Source organism: Eumetopias jubatus, unplaced genomic scaffold (genome assembly GCF_037043125.1).
Source record: "Eumetopias jubatus isolate StellerSeaLion01/CBP00866 unplaced genomic scaffold, mEumJub1_p1.0 scaffold_13, whole genome shotgun sequence".
In the NCBI taxonomy this organism is placed as follows: Eukaryota; Metazoa; Chordata; class Mammalia; order Carnivora; family Otariidae; genus Eumetopias; species Eumetopias jubatus.
The window spans coordinates 52853772-52873848 of NW_028274819.1; the positions used below are offsets into that span (position 1 = coordinate 52853772).

The window sequence follows — 20077 nt, forward strand, 5'->3', positions numbered from 1 at the left end:
CCTTTCCAATAATTTCTGTGGAGTTTGTCTTCATTGGTTTTCTCTTGTAAATGTACTCTCTGAGGTGGTTCACCCACACTGTTGAATTAAAATGGCACATATAGTGATAACTCTGAAATGTTCTGGAGACTTTTGCCTGGAAATTCACACCCACGTGGGCACTGAAGATCCATGGAAATCTTTGGGTGGGTTTCCCATAATCATTCACAAACAACATATTCAAAATTGAATGCATTGATTTTTATTATTTATTATATATTAATTGTCTATTCATAGACTCTTACGATCTAATGGTATTTAAAATTCTATCAGTACAGTTTGTCTCCCCTTCCGATTTTATGAGAGACTAGGGACTCCGAGAAACAACTGAGGGTTTTAGAGGGGAGGTGGGTGGGGGGATGGGTTAGCCTGGTGATGGTTATTAAGGAGGGCACGTATTGAATGGAGCACTGGGTGTTATACACAAACAATGAATCATGGAACACTACATCAAAAACTATGTAATGTATGGTGACTAACATAATAAAATTTAAAAAATAGACAAATAAAAAATAAATTAATTAAAAAAATAAATCTGTCAATGTAATTATCATCAAAATATATAAGATTATTTAGACATTTTCCTTGAATTTAAGAGTAAAAAAAAAATATATATATATATATATATATATAATTAAAATAGAGTTTGATTTGGAGTTTTCTCAATGATAGAGTACTTATCCATGACCTAGATAGCTTTCCTAACCAAAAGAAAATTTATCTAGGTATTTGTGTGTGACAATGTAATTTATTATTTCTATAGGATGTGATAATTGTGAGGACAAATGTTACAAATCTAGAAAAACATGGATCTCTTAAGCAACTTGACATCTAAATTTCCAACCTTCTTGTTGACTGGCATTCCTGGCCTAGAGTCTGTCCATGTGTGGATCTCTCCCCTTCTGTTGTCTCTATGCCATTGCCCTCTCTGGGAACAGCATGATCCTATTTGTCATCATTACCCAGCAGAGTCTTCATGAGCCCATGTACTATTTCCTCTCCATGCTTTCAGCTGCTGACTTGGGCTTGACTGTTTCTACAATGTCAACATTAGGTATCCTCTGGTTTGAGGCAGTTGAAATCAATCTAAATAACTGCATTATCCAGATGTTTTTTCTTCATGGATTTACCTTCATAGAATCTGGGGTGCTGGTGGCTATGGCCTTTGACTGCTATGTGGCCATCTGTGATCCTCTGAGGTACGCTACCATTCTCACTAATTCTAGAATCATTCAGATGGGCCTGTTAATGATTATACGCACTATAGTATTAATAGTACAACTACTTTTGCTCTTGAAGCCCCTCTATTTCTGTAGGGCAAATGTCCTTTCCCACTCCTACTGCTACCACCCAGATGTGATTAAATTAGCATTTTCAGATACTTGGGCCAACAGCATCTGTGGATTAATTGATCTCATCCTGACCACAGGAGTAGATACACCATGCATTGTCCTGGTTTATATTTTGATCATTCACTCTGTCCTCAGTACTGCCTCCCCTGAAGAGCGACATAAGGTCTTTAACACCTGTGTCTCCCACATTGGAGCAGTGGCTGTTTTCTACATCCCCATGATGAGCCTGTCCTTGGTACATCTCTATGGTCCATCAGCCCCCAAAGTTGTCCATTCGGTGATGGCCAATATATATCTGCTTTTGCCTCCCATGCTCAACCCCATAATCTATAGTGTAAAAACAAAACAGATTTGCAAGGCTATATACTCAGTCTTCTCCTTACAAAATAAACAGAGATAACTGCTTGAGAAAAATCTGAAAAAAGTGACTTTCACTGTAGAAAAGCAACTCTGGTACATTACTGTCTATCAGATATGTTTTTGTCATTTTATTCCTTTATTCAACAAATATTTAGAGGGCATTTTTGTGTCTTCAGTCATAAAATATGTTACACCCCAAGAATTTTATAGTCCAATAAGGGAAACATGAAAACATTAGTAATACAATAATAAAAGTACTCAAAGTAATTAACATTTAGTGACTACTTTATACTATCTGTTCTACCAACAGCTTTTAAGACATATTCCATTTAATCTTCAAACAGCTCAATGAAATATATAATAATGTTAATTACATTTTAGAGATGAAGAAACTGAGGCCTAAAGACATGTAGACCATCAACCAGACATCTAACTTGGCTCAGGGTTGAGATTTGAATCCAGGCTCTCTGCACTTTTCAGCTTCCTATACAGTTAAATGTAGCTATGCAACGGAGTTCCAGCCAGACGAATGGGAGTAATATGTGCTGATTCAAGGCCTGGCCTATAAAACTTCCCATGTATTAAACTCCACATTCATTTCTCATCTGCAGGCTTCATGCTGACCTAGGGAGACCTCTGAAGTCATGTGATGAAAATGGCAGAGGCTCCATCAATCTAGGTTCCTGAATAACTGTGTGGTACAGAGTCCTCCAGTGTTGCCACCCAACCAACTTAGAACCATCTGGACCTGTTTATGTGAGTGAGAAATAAACTTCTATTGTGTTAGGGCCATTATACACTTTGGAATCTGTTACAGCATTTAGCCATCACTAACTACTACAGAAAAGGAAGTGCAATCTGGTCTCAGAAGAGAAAAGAACAAGAAACTGGAAAGCCATCAGGATCCAGGACAGCTACTCTCACAGTCTACTTTTGTCTCCCTCTCTATTGGGCCATAGGCTTTTTCCTGTGCTTCTCTGTGCAGATCTTTATTCTCCCTTCTGGCAGACCATTTCTCTAGCTTCTTTGTGAACATGGATGAAGATGGGCACCCCAAAACCCTTCAGTTTGCATGTCCTTCAAGAGGCCAGCAGAGACTAGTCACAACTTCAAATTCCTTGGAGAAAGATTTTGATTACTCTGCTTGGGGAAGTATGCATCCCTTTCCCATCAGCTTTTGCTGGGCAGACAGGATTCATGTAGCACAAACAGGGTCACAGGGTTCTGTGAGTAGAAGCACAGGGTTTAGAGAAAGCGTGCATCAATTGTCTTGCATTTTTTCCTGCATCAGGGGCAGTCGCGCATTAACACCAACTGCCAAGCCACCTGAGAGCCACAGGTAAGAAAGGAAAGACCGCTCTTCAAAAGGCCATGTAAACAGGGTTGTGGGGAAAAACCACTGGAGCTAACACTGCAGAGCAGAAGACATGAGAGAGAAGAAAGACTTCATAAATCAGACTCCAAAAATACAAACTATATAGAGAAATACTGTTAGACTTGATTTCAACAAAATTACAGATTTCTGTACAATAAAGAATACCACAAACAGAGCTATAATAGATGACAGACAAGGAAAAGCCCCTGCAACATCCAAAATTGACAGATTAAATGTCTAGAATAGACAAGGAATTCCTACAATTTTATATGAAAATCACAAGAAACCCAAAAGAAAAATGGTCAAAAGCTATGGGTAGGGAACCTACAGAAAAAGAAGCTGAAGTGACTAACAAGTAAATGAAAAGATGATCAAATTCAAAGAAAAAGCAATGAGTAAAATACAAATTAAGATAATGAGATAGCATTGTTCATACCGATCAGAAGGGCAAAAATTAGAATGGTGGATAACAGCAAAGGTCGGCAAAGATGTTGGAAGAGGGTAAACAGACACAGCCACTCTGCTAGGAGATCTTAGTGCCATTAAGTATGTCTCTGTCCTGTGTGAGCCCGTGAGCCCACTTTGGTGGGTAAATTTCAGAGACATTCTCAAATAGAATGGCCTATGTACAAATTACAGACTTTATAGACTGTGTGAGAAGGTTTGCTGTGACGATAATGTAGCAGTTACTTGAAGAAACTTTGATTTCAGTAACTGGAAGAATGGAAAAATCAAAATGGAGTGGATACAAATATGGAATTCTATGCAGCTTTTAGAAATCACACTTTAGATGTACCTACACCAACATGAATCTCTTAAAAAGCACAGCACTGAGTAAAAAGCAAATACCATTATGTAAGCTGAAGACATCATAATTATACTACAGGTCTTCCAAGCAAATATGTAGGTATAGGGACATAAACACAGTAGGTACATATGAACAGGAAAGGGAATGGGCATGTGGACTGAAGATAAAGGGTTAAAGAGAAAAGAACAAGAAACTTGCACTCATGATGTTAATAAGGTGACATAAACTGATGACTGTCTTTAAGCCAACGGTGCTCCTCAGGTAAGAAAGAAGGCGGGCGGGCAGGCAGGGAGGTAGGACAGCCAGCCCCTACTAGGTTTGGGAGCTGCTCTCCATCTTGTATCCCTCTCTCAGCCAGCTCCACTCCGATAATCCTCCTTTCCCTCCCAATACTGACTTTGGAAGACACGGAATTTATGGGAAGAAGTGCTTTTCAAGAGGACAGCAACAAAAGTAGAGCTTCAGACAGAAGAAAACCAGGTCAACACTCCTTATTCTGGGTGGTGACTATGTAGCTATTAAATTGTCAAGGATCTTAATATATTAAATGGTGAGTAATGGCTTTAAGGCTATAATGCACCTTCAAAAAAAAATGCCTAGCCAGCATCCAAAAAGCTAACCTTTCTCTTGAGAGAATATGATAGATCAGATGGCTAGTGTTCAATAAACTAGATTTAATATTTGTAGTAATATACGTTGTTCAACTTCATTATACTGTACTGAGAATGCAGTCTCCAAAACTTGGTATAAAACAAAAGAAAATTAAAAATAAAAGTCAGGTAATGGCACAAAAATATTTTTTTGCACTTCTAAAATTAAAAAATGCTGACAATGTTAAACACTATACCTCTCGCCCCAAAACTTCTATAGTCTGTCAGCCAGGAAGATTTATAGGACAAGTACTATGTTCAGGACTCTAGGAGCAAGCCATAAATAAAATAGAAACAACAGTTCCCACACTGAATTTTAAAAAAATAGTATATTGAAAACAAACACCAACAAAAAAGGACAGGGTATCATGGACATTACTAGATAAACCAAACGTCTAAGCATTAAAAGAATGCAAAGAGAGAAAAAGAAAAAGGAGTCAAATGGGATCAATCATTGAAGGGAACTAGACATAGAATAAAGAAGCAAAGGCATGCCAGAAGGAAAGAAGAACTCTGCAACAAGAAAGAGATGAGGAAAAAGAAATAAGAATAAAGAATAAAGAAGGCTAACTACCAAATTAGTTTGGCCCCATTTAGGGAAGTAACAAGAGATAAGGAGAGGGAAGTGGAGGTGGAGGGTTTAAATGCTAACTTGTGGTAGATAAATCTGATACTCTGGGTCTAAGATCAGGGAAATGACTTAATGAAAAGGGTACCTGAAAGGGATTAAATCTAGCATTTGAGTATAGGGCCTAATGCAGAGACAAACTAGGGTATGAGAAATCAACAAGAAGGCAGTAATTAAGCTCTAAAATGTAAGGGCCTGAGGGGCTGGCTATAACAATAAGGAGGAAGCAACAGATCCAAGGGCTCTGAGCATGGAATGATCAGCAGCATTTACTATTGAACAGAATATAGAACTAAAGAGGGAAAGGGTCAGAAAACTCCAAGGTTAGGAGTTTAATACACTAAGAGAAGATAATGAAAAAACTGGGTAGGCTTATGACAAGGGGAAGACTAAGTACACATTTTTCACACACTAAGATCCAGGTGTTGGTGGGACATTCAGAAGAAATTTTTATTAGGCTACAGTCAGGCTTGAGAAGAAACTCCAAGTTACCTAAATGAAAAAATTAAAAAATAAAGTGAGTGAACTATTCCCATATTAAAAGTGTTGGTGGGATAGGTGTACTTATGTGCAAAAAGAGGAAGAAAAGAAAATGGAGCTGTCAAAGACCAGAAGCAAACCAGAATCCTAAAAATAAATAAATAAATCATCATCAAAGAAGGGCAGAATTGAAAGCAAATGAGAAGTTTAAGAAACTGATATAAGACCAATGACAATCCCTGTTTTTAGACACAATGTATTCTTGAGAAAAGGATGGCCATCCTATGAAATCTTGACTATCCACCTATTTAGACAATAACAGAAACTAATGTACTACAAAGCATCATGTAATCTTCAGAGTCAGAAGGAGGCTTAAAAAAATCATCCAGTCTTTCAACAAGTAGTATGGAGACAACGAGATATCCATCTGCAAAAGAATGAAGTTGGACCCCTACCTACACTATTTTTAAAAATTAACTCAAAATTGATTAAAGACCTAAATGTAAGAAAATTATACAACTCTTAGAAGAAAACAGACATAAATCTTTGTGACCTTGGATTAGGCAATGGTTTTGGATAGGACACCAAAACCACAAACAAATAAAGAAAGAATAGGTAAACTGGACTTCAAATTTTAAAACTTTTCGGCTGCAAAGGATACCATCAGGGCACCTGGGTGGCTCAGTTGTTAAGCATCTGCCTTCGGCTCAGGTCATGATCCCAGAGTCCTGGGATCAAGCCCCATTATCGGATCCCTGCTCAGCGGGAAGCCTGCTTCTCCCCCTCCCACTCCCCCTGCTTGTGTTCCTGGCTCTTGCTATCTCTCTCTGTCAAATAAATAAATAAAATCTTAAAAAAAAAAGATACCATCAAGAAAGTTAAGACAACATACTGAATGGGAGCAAATATTTGTAAATCATACATCTGGTAAGGTTCTAGTATCCAAAATAGATAAAGAACTCCTTCCCCTCAACAATAAAAAGATAAATAACCCAACTAAAAAAGGTCAAAGCCTCTTAATAGACATTTCTCCAAAGAAGATATACAAATGGCCAATAAGCTCATGAAAAGATGTTCAACAACACTGGTCATCAAAAAATGCAAATTAAACCCACAGTGAGATACACTATATTACACCGGCTAGGATGCTATAATAAAAAAAAAAGAGAGAAAGTATTGGCAAGGATGTGGAGAAAATCAAACTCTCACACTCTGCTGATGGGAATGTACAATTCCCACTTTGAAAAACAGCCTGGCAGTTCTTCAAAAGGGTAAACAAAGTTTCCATATGACCCAGCAATTCTACTCTTAGGTATATACCCAAGAAGAATAGGCTCCCACAAAAACTTGTACAAAAATGTTCATAGCAGCATTATTCATAATTACCAAAAAGTCCATCAACTGACAATAAATGGATAAATACAATGTGGTATACCCATGCAATGGAGTATTATTTGGCCATAAAAAAGAATGAAGTACTGATACATGCTACAATATGGATGAACTTTGCAAACATTATGCTAAGAAAAAAAGAGAAGAGAAAAGAAAAGAAACAAAAAGAAAACGCCAGTCATGCAAGACCATATATTACATGATTCCATGAATATGAAATGTCCAGAACAGGCAAATCTATGGAGACAGAAAGTAGATTAGTGGTTGCTTAGGGCTGGCGGTGGAGGGGACGGAGGTAGAAAGGAGAGTGACTGCTAATGGGTATGGAATTTTTTGTGTGTATGTGGGAGAGGTAGTAAAAATTTCTAAAATTGGTTGTGGTGATAGTTGCACAACTCTGACTATATTAAAAAACCACTGACTATACTCTTTAAATAGATAAATTGCCTGGTATATGAATTATATCTCCAAGTTTTTTAAAAAAACATCTAGTCTAAACACATGAGTTGAATACCCTCACCTTCCTTAAATGGAGATCTAACTTTGCTGAATACAATCAAACAGGAAATTCAGTATTGCCCCCAGGAAGCTCATGCCACCTCTGAACAACTCTGTTAGAATAGTCTTCTTTATACTGAGTTAATAAGTGAGTAACAGGCAGAAGAAAGGAAATAAAATGTAGGGTTTCAAACAGTAGGGAAACGTGACTGATAAAGAGCTTGTAGACTGGAATCAAAGAAGGGCTGAAAAGTGGAGGAAAACTATTTTTTAGGTAAGAGAAGGAATTGGGGAGCAATGGAACAGATAGGCTAGGTGGTAAAAACAGGTTTTTATCATAGGAGAAATCTCAGCATTTTGTATTTGGTATAATACTTCACATAATTTACTACTGAACACTTAGTGTGCCAGAAACAGATTAAAATGATAAATAAAACAGGGGCACCTGGGTGGTGCAGTCATTTAAGCGTCTGACTCTTGGTTTTGGCTCAGTCATGATCTCGGAGTAAGGGGCATGGAGCCCTCATCCCGCTTCACGCTCAGCTCGGAGTCAGCTTGAGATTCTCTCTCCTTCTTCCTCTGCCCCTCCCACTCATGTGTGCGCTCTCTCTCCCTAAAATAAATAAATCTTTAACATATCCTAAAAAAAAATTAATTAAAAAATAAATGATAAATAAAACAGTCCCTATCTTTGAATTACAGAGTTTACAGGGGGGCGGAGCAAGATGGCAGAGGAGTAGGAGACCTGGATTTCATCTGGTCTCAGGAATTCAGCTGGATAGGGATCAAACCATTCTAAACACCTATGAACTCAACAGGAAATCGAAGAAAAGAATAGCAACAACTCTCTAAACAGAAAAGTGACCACTTTCTGGAAGGTAGGACATGCAGAGAAGTAAATCCGAGGCAATAATCGGGAGGATAGACGGCAGGGGAGGGGGCCTCCGTCGGCCGCTTCTGGCAAGTGATAGAGCCGCGGAGCACAAAATCGGAACTTTAACTCGGCTCCGCTGAGGGACGTCGCTCCAGTGGCTAAGTGGGGGGTGGAACCCTCGTGGGACAGTGTGGTCTCAGGACCCTCGGGGTCACAGAAAGACCAGGGGTGCCTGAGTGCAGCAGAGCGCCAGGTATCGGAGCAGGGAAGCCAGCTGCAAAGAGGGAGCTGAGGTGTGGGCTCTCAGCTCGGGGTTGCCATAAACTGTGATCGGGGATAGAGTCGGGCCACTGCTCCTCCAGCAGGGACCCAACAAGCGGCAGATCTGAGGAGGCTCTCCTTCCTCCCCTGGGAGAAGTGGCACCGGAGCACACTGCAGGGATCTGCTAGGTTTGGAGACTCCACACTGAGTCCGGTGCCAGAGATAGAAACGCTCAGTCACAGGCCAGGTGAGCATGGAGTGCGGCCGGAGACTGTGGAGATAGGAGTGATTGACTGCTTTTCTCTGGGGGTGCACTGAGGAGCAGGGCCCCGAGTTCTGGGCTCCTCCCAGGCGGAGATTGGGAGGCCGACATTTTCACTCTCGTCCTCCAAAGCTGTAGGTAAAGCTTCCATGGAACAAAAGCTCCCGAGAGCAAACCTGAGCAGATTACTTAGCCCCAAATGACAAGGGCGGGGCAATTCTGCCTCCGGCAAAGACATTTGGGAACAACGGCAACAGGCCCCTCCCCCAGAGGATGAACATGAACAACCAGCCAAGACCAAGTTTACCGAACAATAAGAACAGCAGAACTCCAGCACTAGGGGAAAACTGCACATAGAATTCATGGCTTTCTTCCCATGATTCTTTAGTCTGTCAAAGTTAATTTTTTTTGAATTTTCCTTTTTCCCTTTTTCAACCAACATCTTATCAATCCCTTTTATAAAAAACATTTTTATTTTTCATTTTTCTATCCCTTCATTTTCATATTCTATCCCTTCAAGGTAGTTACCCTTATTTTTGGCATATATATATATATATATATATATATATATATAAAAGTTGTTCTCTCTTTAAAATTTTGAGATACACTTTCTTCTAACAGATCAAAATATACCCTAAATCTCTAGTGTATGGCTTTGTTCTAGTCTCCTGCCTGATCACATTCTCTCCTTTTTTTTGCTTTCTTTTTTTTTATATCCTCTTCTTTTTTCAAAGAACTTCTTATCTTCTCGATTCTTTTTATAAAATTTCTTATACTTTTCATCTTTACAGTCATATTCCATCCCTGCATTGTATCAACCTTTATTTTGTACATATATAAGTCTTTCTTTCTTTAAAAACTTGGGAGGAACTTTCTTCTAAAAGACCAAAATACACCCAAAATCTAGTGCGTGCCACTGATCTATGCACCAGCCTGATCATATTTGATCATATTCTGGTTTTTTTTGTTCTGTTGTTTTTGTTTGTTTTTATCTTTTTCTTTTTCTCTTTCTTTTTTCTTTCTTTCCCTTTATTTTCCCCTGGTTTCAGCTCTCTTCTGATTTCTTTAGAGTATATTTTCTGGGGAGGTTGGTACCCTGTTAGCATTTTGTTCTCTCTTTCAACTGTTCTCCTCTGGACAAAATGACAAGATGAAAAAAATCACCTCAACAAAAAAAAACAAGAGATAGTACCATCTGACAGGGACATATTCAATACGGACATTAGTGCGATGTCAGACCTAGAGTTCAGAATCATGACTTTAAAGATACTAGCTGGGCTTGAAAAAAGCATGGAAGTTATTAAAGAAACCCTTTCTGGAGAAATAAAAGAACTAAAATCTAACCAAGTCAAAATCAAAAAGGCTATTAATGAGGAGCAATAAAAAATGGGGGCACTAACTGCTAGGATAAATGAGGCAGAAGAGAGAATCAGCGATATAGAAGACCAAATGATGGAAAATAAAGAAGCTGAGAAAAACAGAGAAAAACAACTACTGGATCACGAGGGCAGAATTCGAGAGATAAGAGATACCATAAGACGAAACAACATTAGAATAATTGGGATCCCAGAAGAAGGAGAAAGAGAGAGAGGGGCAGAAGGTATATTGGAGCAATTTATAACAGAGAACTTCCCTAATGTGGGGAAGGAAACAGGCATTAAAATGGAGGAGGCAAAGAGAACCCCTCTCAAAATCAATAAAAATAGGTCAACACACCGACAAATAATAGTAAAACTAACGAGTCTCAGAGACAAAGAGAAAATCCTGAAAGCGGTTCGGGAGAAGAGATAAGTAACCTATGATGATAGAAACATTAGATTGGCAGCAGACCTATCCACAGAGACCTGGCAGGCCAGAAAGGACTGGCAAGATATCTTCAGAGTACTAAACGAGAAAAATATGCAGCCAAGAATACTATATCCAGCTTGGCTCTCAGTGAAAATAGAAGGAGAGATCAAAAGCTTCCAGGACAAACAAAAACTAAAGGAATTTGCAAACACGAAACCAGCCCTACAAGACATATTGAAAGGGGTCCTCTAAGCAAAGAGAGAGCCTAAAAGCAGCACAGACCAGAAAGGAACACAGACAACATACAGTCACAGTCACCTTACAGGCAATACAATGGCACTAAATTCATATCTTTCAATAGTTACCCTGAATGTAAATGGGCTAAATGCCCCAATGAAAAGACACAGGCTATCAGATTGGATTAAAAAACAAGACCCATTGATATGCTGTCTGCCAGAGACTCATTTTAGACCCAAAGACACCCCCAGATTGAAAGTGAGGGGGTGGAAAACCATTTACCATGCTAATGGACACCAAAAGAAAGCTGGGGTGGCAATCCTTCTATCAGACAAATTAGATTTTAAAACAAAGACTGTAATAAGAGATGAGGAAGGACACTATATCCTATTTAAAGGGTCTATCCAACAAGAAGATCTAACAATTGTAAATGTCTATGCCCCTAACATGGGAGCAGCCAATTATATAAGGCAATTAATAACAACAGCAAAGAAACACATTGACAACAATACAATAATAGTGGGGGACTTTAACACCCCCCTGACTGAAATGGACAGATTATCTAAGCAAAAGATCAACAAGGAAATAAAGACTTTAAATGAAACACTGGACCAAATGGACTTCACAGACATATTCAGAACATTCCCTCCCAAAGAAATGGAATACACATTCTTCTTTAGTGCCCATGGAACATTCTCCAGAATTCATCAAATACTACGTCACAAATCAGGTCTCAACCGGTACCAAAAGACTGGGATCATTCCCTGCATATTTTCAGACCACAAAGCTTTGAAACTAGAACTCAATCACAAGAGGAAAGTCAAAAGAACTCAAATACATGGAGGCGAAAGAGCATCCTACTAAAGCATGAATGGGTCAACCAGGAAATTAAAGAAGAATTAAAAAACTTCATGGAAACCAATGAAAATGAAAACACAACTGTTCAAAATCTTTGGGATACAGCAAAGGCAGTCCTGAGAGGAAAGTATATAGCAATACAAGCCTTTCTCAAGAAACAAGAAAGGTCTCAAATAAACAACCTAACCCTACACCTAAAGGAGCTAGAGAAAAAACAGCAAATAAAGCCTAAACCCAGCACGAGATGAGAAATAATGAAGATCAGAGCAGAAATCAATGAAATAGAAACCAAAAGAACAGTAGAACAGATCAACGAAACTAGGAGCTGGTTCTTTGAAAGAATGAACAAGATTGATAAACCCCTGGCCAGACTTATCAAAAAGAAAAGAGAAATGACCCAAATCAACAAAATCATGAATGAAAGAGGAGAGATCACAACCAACACCAAAGAAATACAAACAATTATAAGAACATATTACGAGCAACTATATGTCAGCAAATTAGATAACCTGGAAGAAATGGATACATTCCTAGAGATGTATCAACTACCAAAACTGAACCAGGAAGAAATAGGAAACCTGAAAAGACCTATAACCACTATGGAAATTGAAGCAGTCATCAAAAATCTCCCAACAAACAAAAGTCCAGGGCCAGATGGCTTCCCAGGGGAATTCTACCAAACATTTAAAGAAGAATTAATACCTATTCTCCTGAAACTGTTCCAAAAAATAGAAATGGAAGGAAAACTTCCAAACTCCTTTTATGAGGCCACCATTACCTTGATCCCCAAACCAAAGACCCCACTAAAAAGGAGAATGACAGACCAATATCCTTGATGAACATGGATGCAAAAATTCTCACCAAAATACTAGCCAGTAGGATCCAACAGTACATTAAAAGGATTCTTCACCACGACCAAGTGGGATTTATCCCTGGGCTGCAAGGTTTGTTCAACAACCGCAAATCAATCAACGTGATACAATATATTAACAAAAGAAAGAACAAGAATCATATGATCCTCTCAATAGATGCAGAGAAAAAATGTGATGAAGTACAGCATCCTTTCTTGATCAAAACTCTTCAGAGTATAGGGATAGAGGGTACCTACCTCAATATCATAAAAGCCATCTATGAAAAACCTACAGCGAATATCATTCTCAATGGGGAAAAGCTGAGAGCTTTTCCCCTAAGGTCAGGAACGCGGCAGGGATGTCCACTCTCACCACTGCTATTCAACATAGTATTAGAAGTCCTAGCCACAGCAATCAGACAACAAAAAGAAATCAAAGGCATCCAAATCGGCTAAGAAGAAGTCAAACTCTCACTCTTTGCAAATGATATGATACTGTATGTGGAAAACCCAAAAGACTCCACCCCAAAACTGCTAGAACTCATACAGGAATTCAGTAAAGTGGCAGGATATAAAATCTATGCACAGAAATCAGTGGCATTCCTATACACCAACAACGAGACAGAAGACAGAGCAATTAAGGAGTCGATCCCATTTACAATTGCAGCCAAAACTATAAGATACCTAGGAATAAATCTAACCAAAGAGGCAAATGATCTGTACTCAGAAAACTATAAAATACTCATGAAAGAAATTGAGGAAGACACAAAGAAATGGAAAAACGTTCCATGCTCATGGATTGGAAGAACAAACATTGTGAAGATGTCAATGCTACCTAGAGCAATCTACACAATCAATGCAATCCCCATTAAAATACCATCCACTTTTTTCAAAGAAATGGAACAAAGAATCCTAAATTTTGTATGGAATCAGAAGAGACCCTGAATAGCCAGAGGAATCTTGAAAAAGAAAAGCAAAGCTGGCGGCATCACAATTCCGGACTTCCAGCTCTATTACAAAGCTGTCATCATCAAGACAGTATGGTACTGGCACGAAAACAGACACATCAATCAATGGAACAGAATAGAGAGCCCAGAAATGGACCCTCAACTCTATGGTCAACTAATCTTCGACAAAGCAGGAAAGAATGTCCAATGGAAAAAAGACAGTCTCTTCAACAAATGGTGTTGGGAAAATTGGACAGCCACATGCAGAAGAATGAAACTGGACCATTTCCTTACACCACACACAAAAATAGACTCCAAATGGTTGAAAGACCTAGATATGAGACAGGAGTCCATCAAAATCCTAAAGGAGAACACAGGCAGCAACCTCTTCGACCTCAGCCACAGCAACTTCTTCCTAGAAACATCGCCAAAGGCAAGGGAAGCAAGGGCAAAAATGAACTATTGGGATTTCATCAAGATAAAAAGGTTTTGCACAGCAAAAGAAACAGTCCACAAAACCAAAAGACAACTGACAGAATGGGAGAAAATATTTGCAAATGACATTTCAGATAAAGGGCTAGTATCCAAAATCTATAAAGAACTTCTCAAACTCAACACCCAAAGAACAAATAATCCAATCAAGAAATGGGCAGAAGCCATGAACAGACATTTTTCCAAAGAAGACATCCAAATGGCCAACAGGCACATGAAAAAGTGATCAACATCGCTCGGCATCAGGGAAATCCAAATCAAAACCTCAATGAGATACCCCCTCACACCAGTCAGAATGGCTAAAATTAACAAGTCAGGAAACGACAGATGTTGGCAGGGATGCAGAGAAAGGGGAACCCTCCTACACTGTTGGTGGGAATGCAAGCTGGTGCAACCCCTCTGGAAAACAGTATGGAGGTTCCTCAAACAGTTGAAAATAGAGCTTCCATACGATCCAGCAATTGCACTACTGGGTATTTACCACAAAGATACAAATGTAGGGATCCGAAGGGGTACGTGCACCCCAATGTTTATAGCAGCAATGTCCACAATAGCCAAGCTGTGGAAAGAGCCAAGATGTCCATTGACAGATGAATGGATAAAGAAGAGGTGGTATATATACACAATGGAATATTATGCAGCCATAAAAAGGAATGAGATCTTGCCATTTGTAACAACAGTGGATGGAACTGGAGGGTGTTATGCTGAGTGAAATAAGTCAATCAGACATGTATCATATGACCTCACTGATATGAGGAATTCTTAATCTCAGGAAACAAACTGAGGGTTGCTGGAGAGGTGGGGGGTGGGAGGGATGGGGTGGCTGGGTGATAGACATTGGGGAGGGTATGTGCTATGGTGAGTGCTGTGAATTGTGCAAGACTGTTGAATCACAGATCTGTACTTCTGAAACAAATAATGCAACATATGTTAAGAAAAAAGAAAAAGAAGATAGCAGGAGGGGAAGAATGAAGGGGAGTAAGTCGGAGGGGGAGACGAACCATGGGAGACGATGGACTCTGAAAAACAAACTGAGGGTTCTAGAGAGGAGGAGGGTGGGGGGATGGGTTAGCCTGGTGATGGGTATTAAAGAGGGCACATTCTGCGTGGACCACTGGGGGTTATGCACAAACAATGAATCATGGAACACTACATCAAAAACTAATGATGTAATGTATGGTGATTAACATAACAATAAAAATGGAAAAAAAAAGAAATTATCATGGATGGCCTCTAAAGGAACAACAGATATCCTAAAGAGGGTTTTTTTTTTTAAGGTTTATTTATTTATTTGAGAGAGAGAAAGCATGAATGGGGGGAGGGGGAAAAGGAGAGAGAATCTCAAGCCGACTCCATGCTGAGCATGGAGCTGGATGCGGGGCTTAATCACACAACCCTGAGATCATGACCTGAGATGAAACCAAAAGTTGGACACTTAACCAATTAAGCTACCCATGCACCCCACCATGGGTTAATTTAAATTATAACATCCAATGAATTAATTTAAATTATAGCATCTGACAATACGCTTAAGAACTTATAATTTGCTAAAATTAAGCCTCGGGGTGCCTGGGTGGCTCAGTTGTTAAGCGTCTGCCTTCGGCTCAGGTCATGATCCCAGAGCCCTGGGATTGAGCCCCGCATCAGGCTCCCTGCTCACCAGGAAGCCTGCTTCTCCCTCTCTCATTCCCCCTGCTTGTGTTCCTGCTCTCTCTGTCTCTCTCTTTGTCAAATAAATAAAAACTTTAAAAAAATAATAAAATTAAATTAAATTAAGCCTCATTAGTTTATTTACATATTATACAATACATATGCAATCCTGACATAAAATTGTTTTGACTCTGAACCATAGAAACATTAAATAATTAGAAGATTTACAAACATAGATATCTCTAACGCATTGGTCTTATTTATTGATATGGTATTATATTATTATTGAACTAGAATTATATCATTATTATTATCATTGAAAGGTGTAGTGTAGTTGTTTTTGTTTGTTTGCTTTTTGTTTTGTTTTTTAAATTTTATTTTATTATGTTATGTTAGTCACCATACAGTACATCATTAGTTTTTGATGTAGTGTTCCATTATTCATTGTTATAATATAACACCCAGTGCTCCGTACAATATGTGCCCTCCTTAATACCCATCACCGGGCTAACCCATCCCCCCACCCCCAAAAGTGCAGTGTAATTGTTAATAGCACAGGTTCTAAAGTCTTATTTTCTCTGATTCCCAGCATCAATTCTTTCAGCTTTTATGACCTTCAGCTATTTATCCAAACTTCTAAACTTCACCTTATGCATCTGTAACAAATAAAAATACTTCTCCCTTAGGTTTGTCCAAGGCTCAAATGAAGTAATCTATGTAAAATACTTAGATCATTGTATGGAACATCTTCTTATCATTCATATAATATATATCCAAATAACCCTATAAGAAATCAAAAGTCAGATTAAAGACCAGGGTATACATGCTACAAAAGAAGATTATCATTTTCCTCATTGATTTTTACCATGACAGGGGCAGGTTCCATAATGGTAAACAAGGTGGTATTTTAGTTTATAAATTAAGAAGAGTATCAAGCTTCAGATCCATGGAACTGAAGCATCTTCCCTCAGTTCCCTATAGTAAACTTATGTCATGAGACAGGATGAGCTGGCATTATCTATGGTGGATTCTTAGGTTATCCCTGAAAAGAAATGTTTCCCTGCTAAGTTAAAATAAATTTTCACTTAGAATATGGGTTTAATAATTCTAAAATTGCAAGGCAAAATTAATCAATTATTTCTTAGGCTTAGACCTACTCATCATTAGAGTATTTCAGGAAGGGCAAATAAAATAGAAATTAGCAAAAACATATTGAATATCTTCTATGAGCAAAGAATTATTCTAAGCAAAGTTTAGCTAAAAATAAACTCTTATTCTCATGAGACCATATTAATAAGTATAAACTTATAATCTAGTTGAAGGATAAAAAATGTAACAAAAATATTGATAAGAGTCCAAATTAGTGAGAAACAACAAATTTAGCTGAGTATGAAATTAAATTGAACTTAATTAAATATCTTATTTCAGTGATGAATCCCACAGACATAACACCAAGTGAAAGGAGCCAGATGCAAGTAGTATATACTGCATGACTCTATTTATATCAAGATCAAGAACAGAGAAAAGTCATTATAGTAACAGAAGTCAGAATAATGGTTACAATATGAGAGGATATTGATGCGGATGAGGCATTAGGAAGCCTTCTGGGTTGCTGGTAATGTTCTATCGGTTATCTTGAAAGTAGTTATACGAGTGCATACAAATGCATTAAGCTGTACTCAATTAAGCTATACTCTAAAGTTTTGAGCACTTGACTAAATATGTATTAAAATTGAAAAGTAATTTTTAAATTCTAAATTTAGAAAATCAAGATCTTAACAAGAGAATTCAGCTCCTGCGGATCATAACGCAAATTTCCCATAATTCTACTTTCCTTACCTTCCTCTTGACTGGGGTCCCTGGACTTGAATGGGCCCATGCCTGGATCTCGATCCCCTTCTGTTGCCTCTATTTAACTGCTCTTTCTGGGAATACCCTGATCCTGTTCGTAGTCCTCACTGAGCCAAGCTTCCATGAGCCCATGTACTATTTCCTCTCCATGTTGTCCACCACTGACATAGGCTTATGCATCTCTACACTGGTGACAGTACTAGGTATATTCTGGCTCAATGCCCGAGAGATCAGCTTTAATGCTTGCTTATCACAAATGTTCTTCATTCACCTCTTCACTTTCATGGAATCTTCAGTGCTCCTGGCTATGGCTTTTGATCATTTTGTGGCCATTTCCAACCCATTGAGATATGCTACCATTCTAACTCATGCAAGGATTGCACAGATTGGTTTGGCAGTTATTACCAGGGGGACTGTCATTCTGACACCACTAGTCTTGCTTCTCAAGCATCTATCATTCTGCCGAAGTCATGTGCTCCGTCATTCTTACTGCTTCTACCCTGATGTGATGAAGCTCTTGTATTCAGACACAAAGATCAACAGTGCATTTGGACTAATTGCAATCATCTCTACCACTGGAGTGGACTCTATCTTTATCCTGCTTTCCTATGTCCTGATCATTCATTCAGTTCTCAACATTGCATCTCCAGAGGAGAGGAAAAAGGCTTTCAGCACCTGCATTTCTCATATCACGGCTGTGGCCATATTCTACATCCCTTTAATCAGCCTGTCTTTTGTTCACAGATTTGGAAAACGTTCTCCACCATACGTGCCCACACTGATTGCTAATATTTACTTGCTCATTCCCCCTTTGATGAATCCCATCATCTACAGTGTGAAAACAAAGCAGATTGAAAAAGCTGTGCTCAAACTTGTGTGTTCTAAGGGAACTCATATTTAACAATTACTGGCCCATAAAGACCTATTTCAAAGTCAGTGAAATTTGATCATAAATTGGAGTTATAACCCATGCAATTTTAGAGTTGGGTGGAACTAGGTGTCATCTAATTCAAACATCTCCACGGTGCTGTTAGTCCTACCTAAGGCAATCTTACCTTTCCTACCACCAAAATACTAAGTCAGATTCTCAGTACCTCTCAGTTACCCTATTCCTACAGATTACTAACTGACTTCCTATCTCTCTGCTATTTCTATCAAAACTACACAACATTCATTTTGAATTAATTTTTCAAATATCCAGCACAAATAAAATTTAGTAAGAAACCAATAAGCATCTCTTCCATGTTTATTTCTCATACACCATTCCTATCTCTAACAAAGTCCTCCACAATTTGGATTCAAATTTCCTTTAAAATTTACCTCTTTCTCTTTTCACATACTCTGCAGTCATAGAATACCAGTCTGCTAACTGTTCCTTCAAGTACATGCAACTTTCTTAATGGTGAGCTTCATTGTTAACTCTACTTCAACCTTGACACCCATCTTCCACCTCCAAAGTCTATTTATATGTCAAGGCTCATCTTTAAATATCTTCTTCATTAATTTTTTTATGATTTCCCCAATGACACTTGATCTCTCCTTCCCATATTTTGCCTTTTTTAAAAAAAAAAAGACTCCATTCATTTGAGAGAGAGAGAGAGAGAGAGAAATAACAAGCAGGGTGGAGAAGCAGAGGCAGAGGGAGAAGCAGACTCCCCGCTGAGCAGGGAGCCTGATGAGGGACTCCATCCCAGAACCCGAGGATCACGACCTGAGCTAAAGGCAGATATTTAACCATCCGAGACATGCACGTGCCCCATATTTTGCCTTTTATAGAACTTTTCCAATATCTTTTTTGCCTTTATAGACTTTAGATTATATGGATAATATGAATATGAATATGAATATGAATACAAAGGATGTCACAAGTTTATAAATTCCCTAAATAAAAAAAAGCCTTAAAGCTTCTACAATTCTAAGCAGAATACCTTTCACATAGCAGATACTCAGTGGTAATTGTTGAATTGAACTGAACATAACAGACTATCAAATAGTCCATCTGAACAATTTAAGTGTCATTTAATTCATTTTGCATGTGTAAGACATTTTCTTACAAGTGATCCCAATTTTTCTACCTATATTATCCAGCAACTGATCATAGTTCTGACTTTCCAAACCACATACGCAAAGGGCTATTTTAGAACTTGAGAGCACAGTCTCTGGAATTTATGCCAATTTGGATATGGCCCAATTTGACTAAGAGTAATTTAAGCCAATTTTTTTTTCATGAATGGTTTCACAGAACCAACTACTATACATAATTAAAAAAAATTTTCCAGGTGCCAAAGACAAGTTCACTGATCGTGACAAATGCACCACTTTGATCCGAAATTTTGATGATAGAGGAGGCTATGCATAAGTTGGGGTGAGGGGTATACAGGAACTGTGTAATTTCCACTGAATTGTGTTGCTGTGAACCTAAAA

The 20077-nt window shown here is 38.4% G+C and overlaps 2 protein-coding genes across 2 annotated transcripts; both read left to right on the top strand.

Moving 5' to 3' along the window:
* Positions 1-845: 845 nt before the first annotated feature.
* On the top strand, positions 846-1791 carry OR51F1 (olfactory receptor family 51 subfamily F member 1). The gene is given in 2 exon segments (XM_028116054.2): positions 846-931; positions 933-1791. Coding segments are annotated over 2 exon segments (945 nt in total).
* Positions 1792-2785: 994 nt separating this feature from the next.
* LOC114218619 (olfactory receptor OR51C1-like) lies at positions 2786-18554 on the top strand. The gene is made up of 2 exons (XM_028115785.2): positions 2786-2903; positions 17566-18554. The coding sequence occupies exons 1-2, from the start codon at positions 2786-2788 to the stop codon at positions 18552-18554; spliced, it is 1107 nt and encodes a 368-aa protein (XP_027971586.2).
* The last annotated feature ends 1523 nt before the right edge of the window (positions 18555-20077 follow it).

Coding starts and splice junctions, on each gene's coding strand:
- LOC114218619 (XM_028115785.2), top strand. CDS start 2,786: ATGGATGAAGATGGGCACCCCAAAACCCTTCAGTTTGCATGTCCTTCA. Junction 2,904..17,565: donor TGATTACTCTGCTTGGGGAA/GTATGCATCCCT, acceptor TTCTAAATTTAG/AAAATCAAGATCTTAACAAG.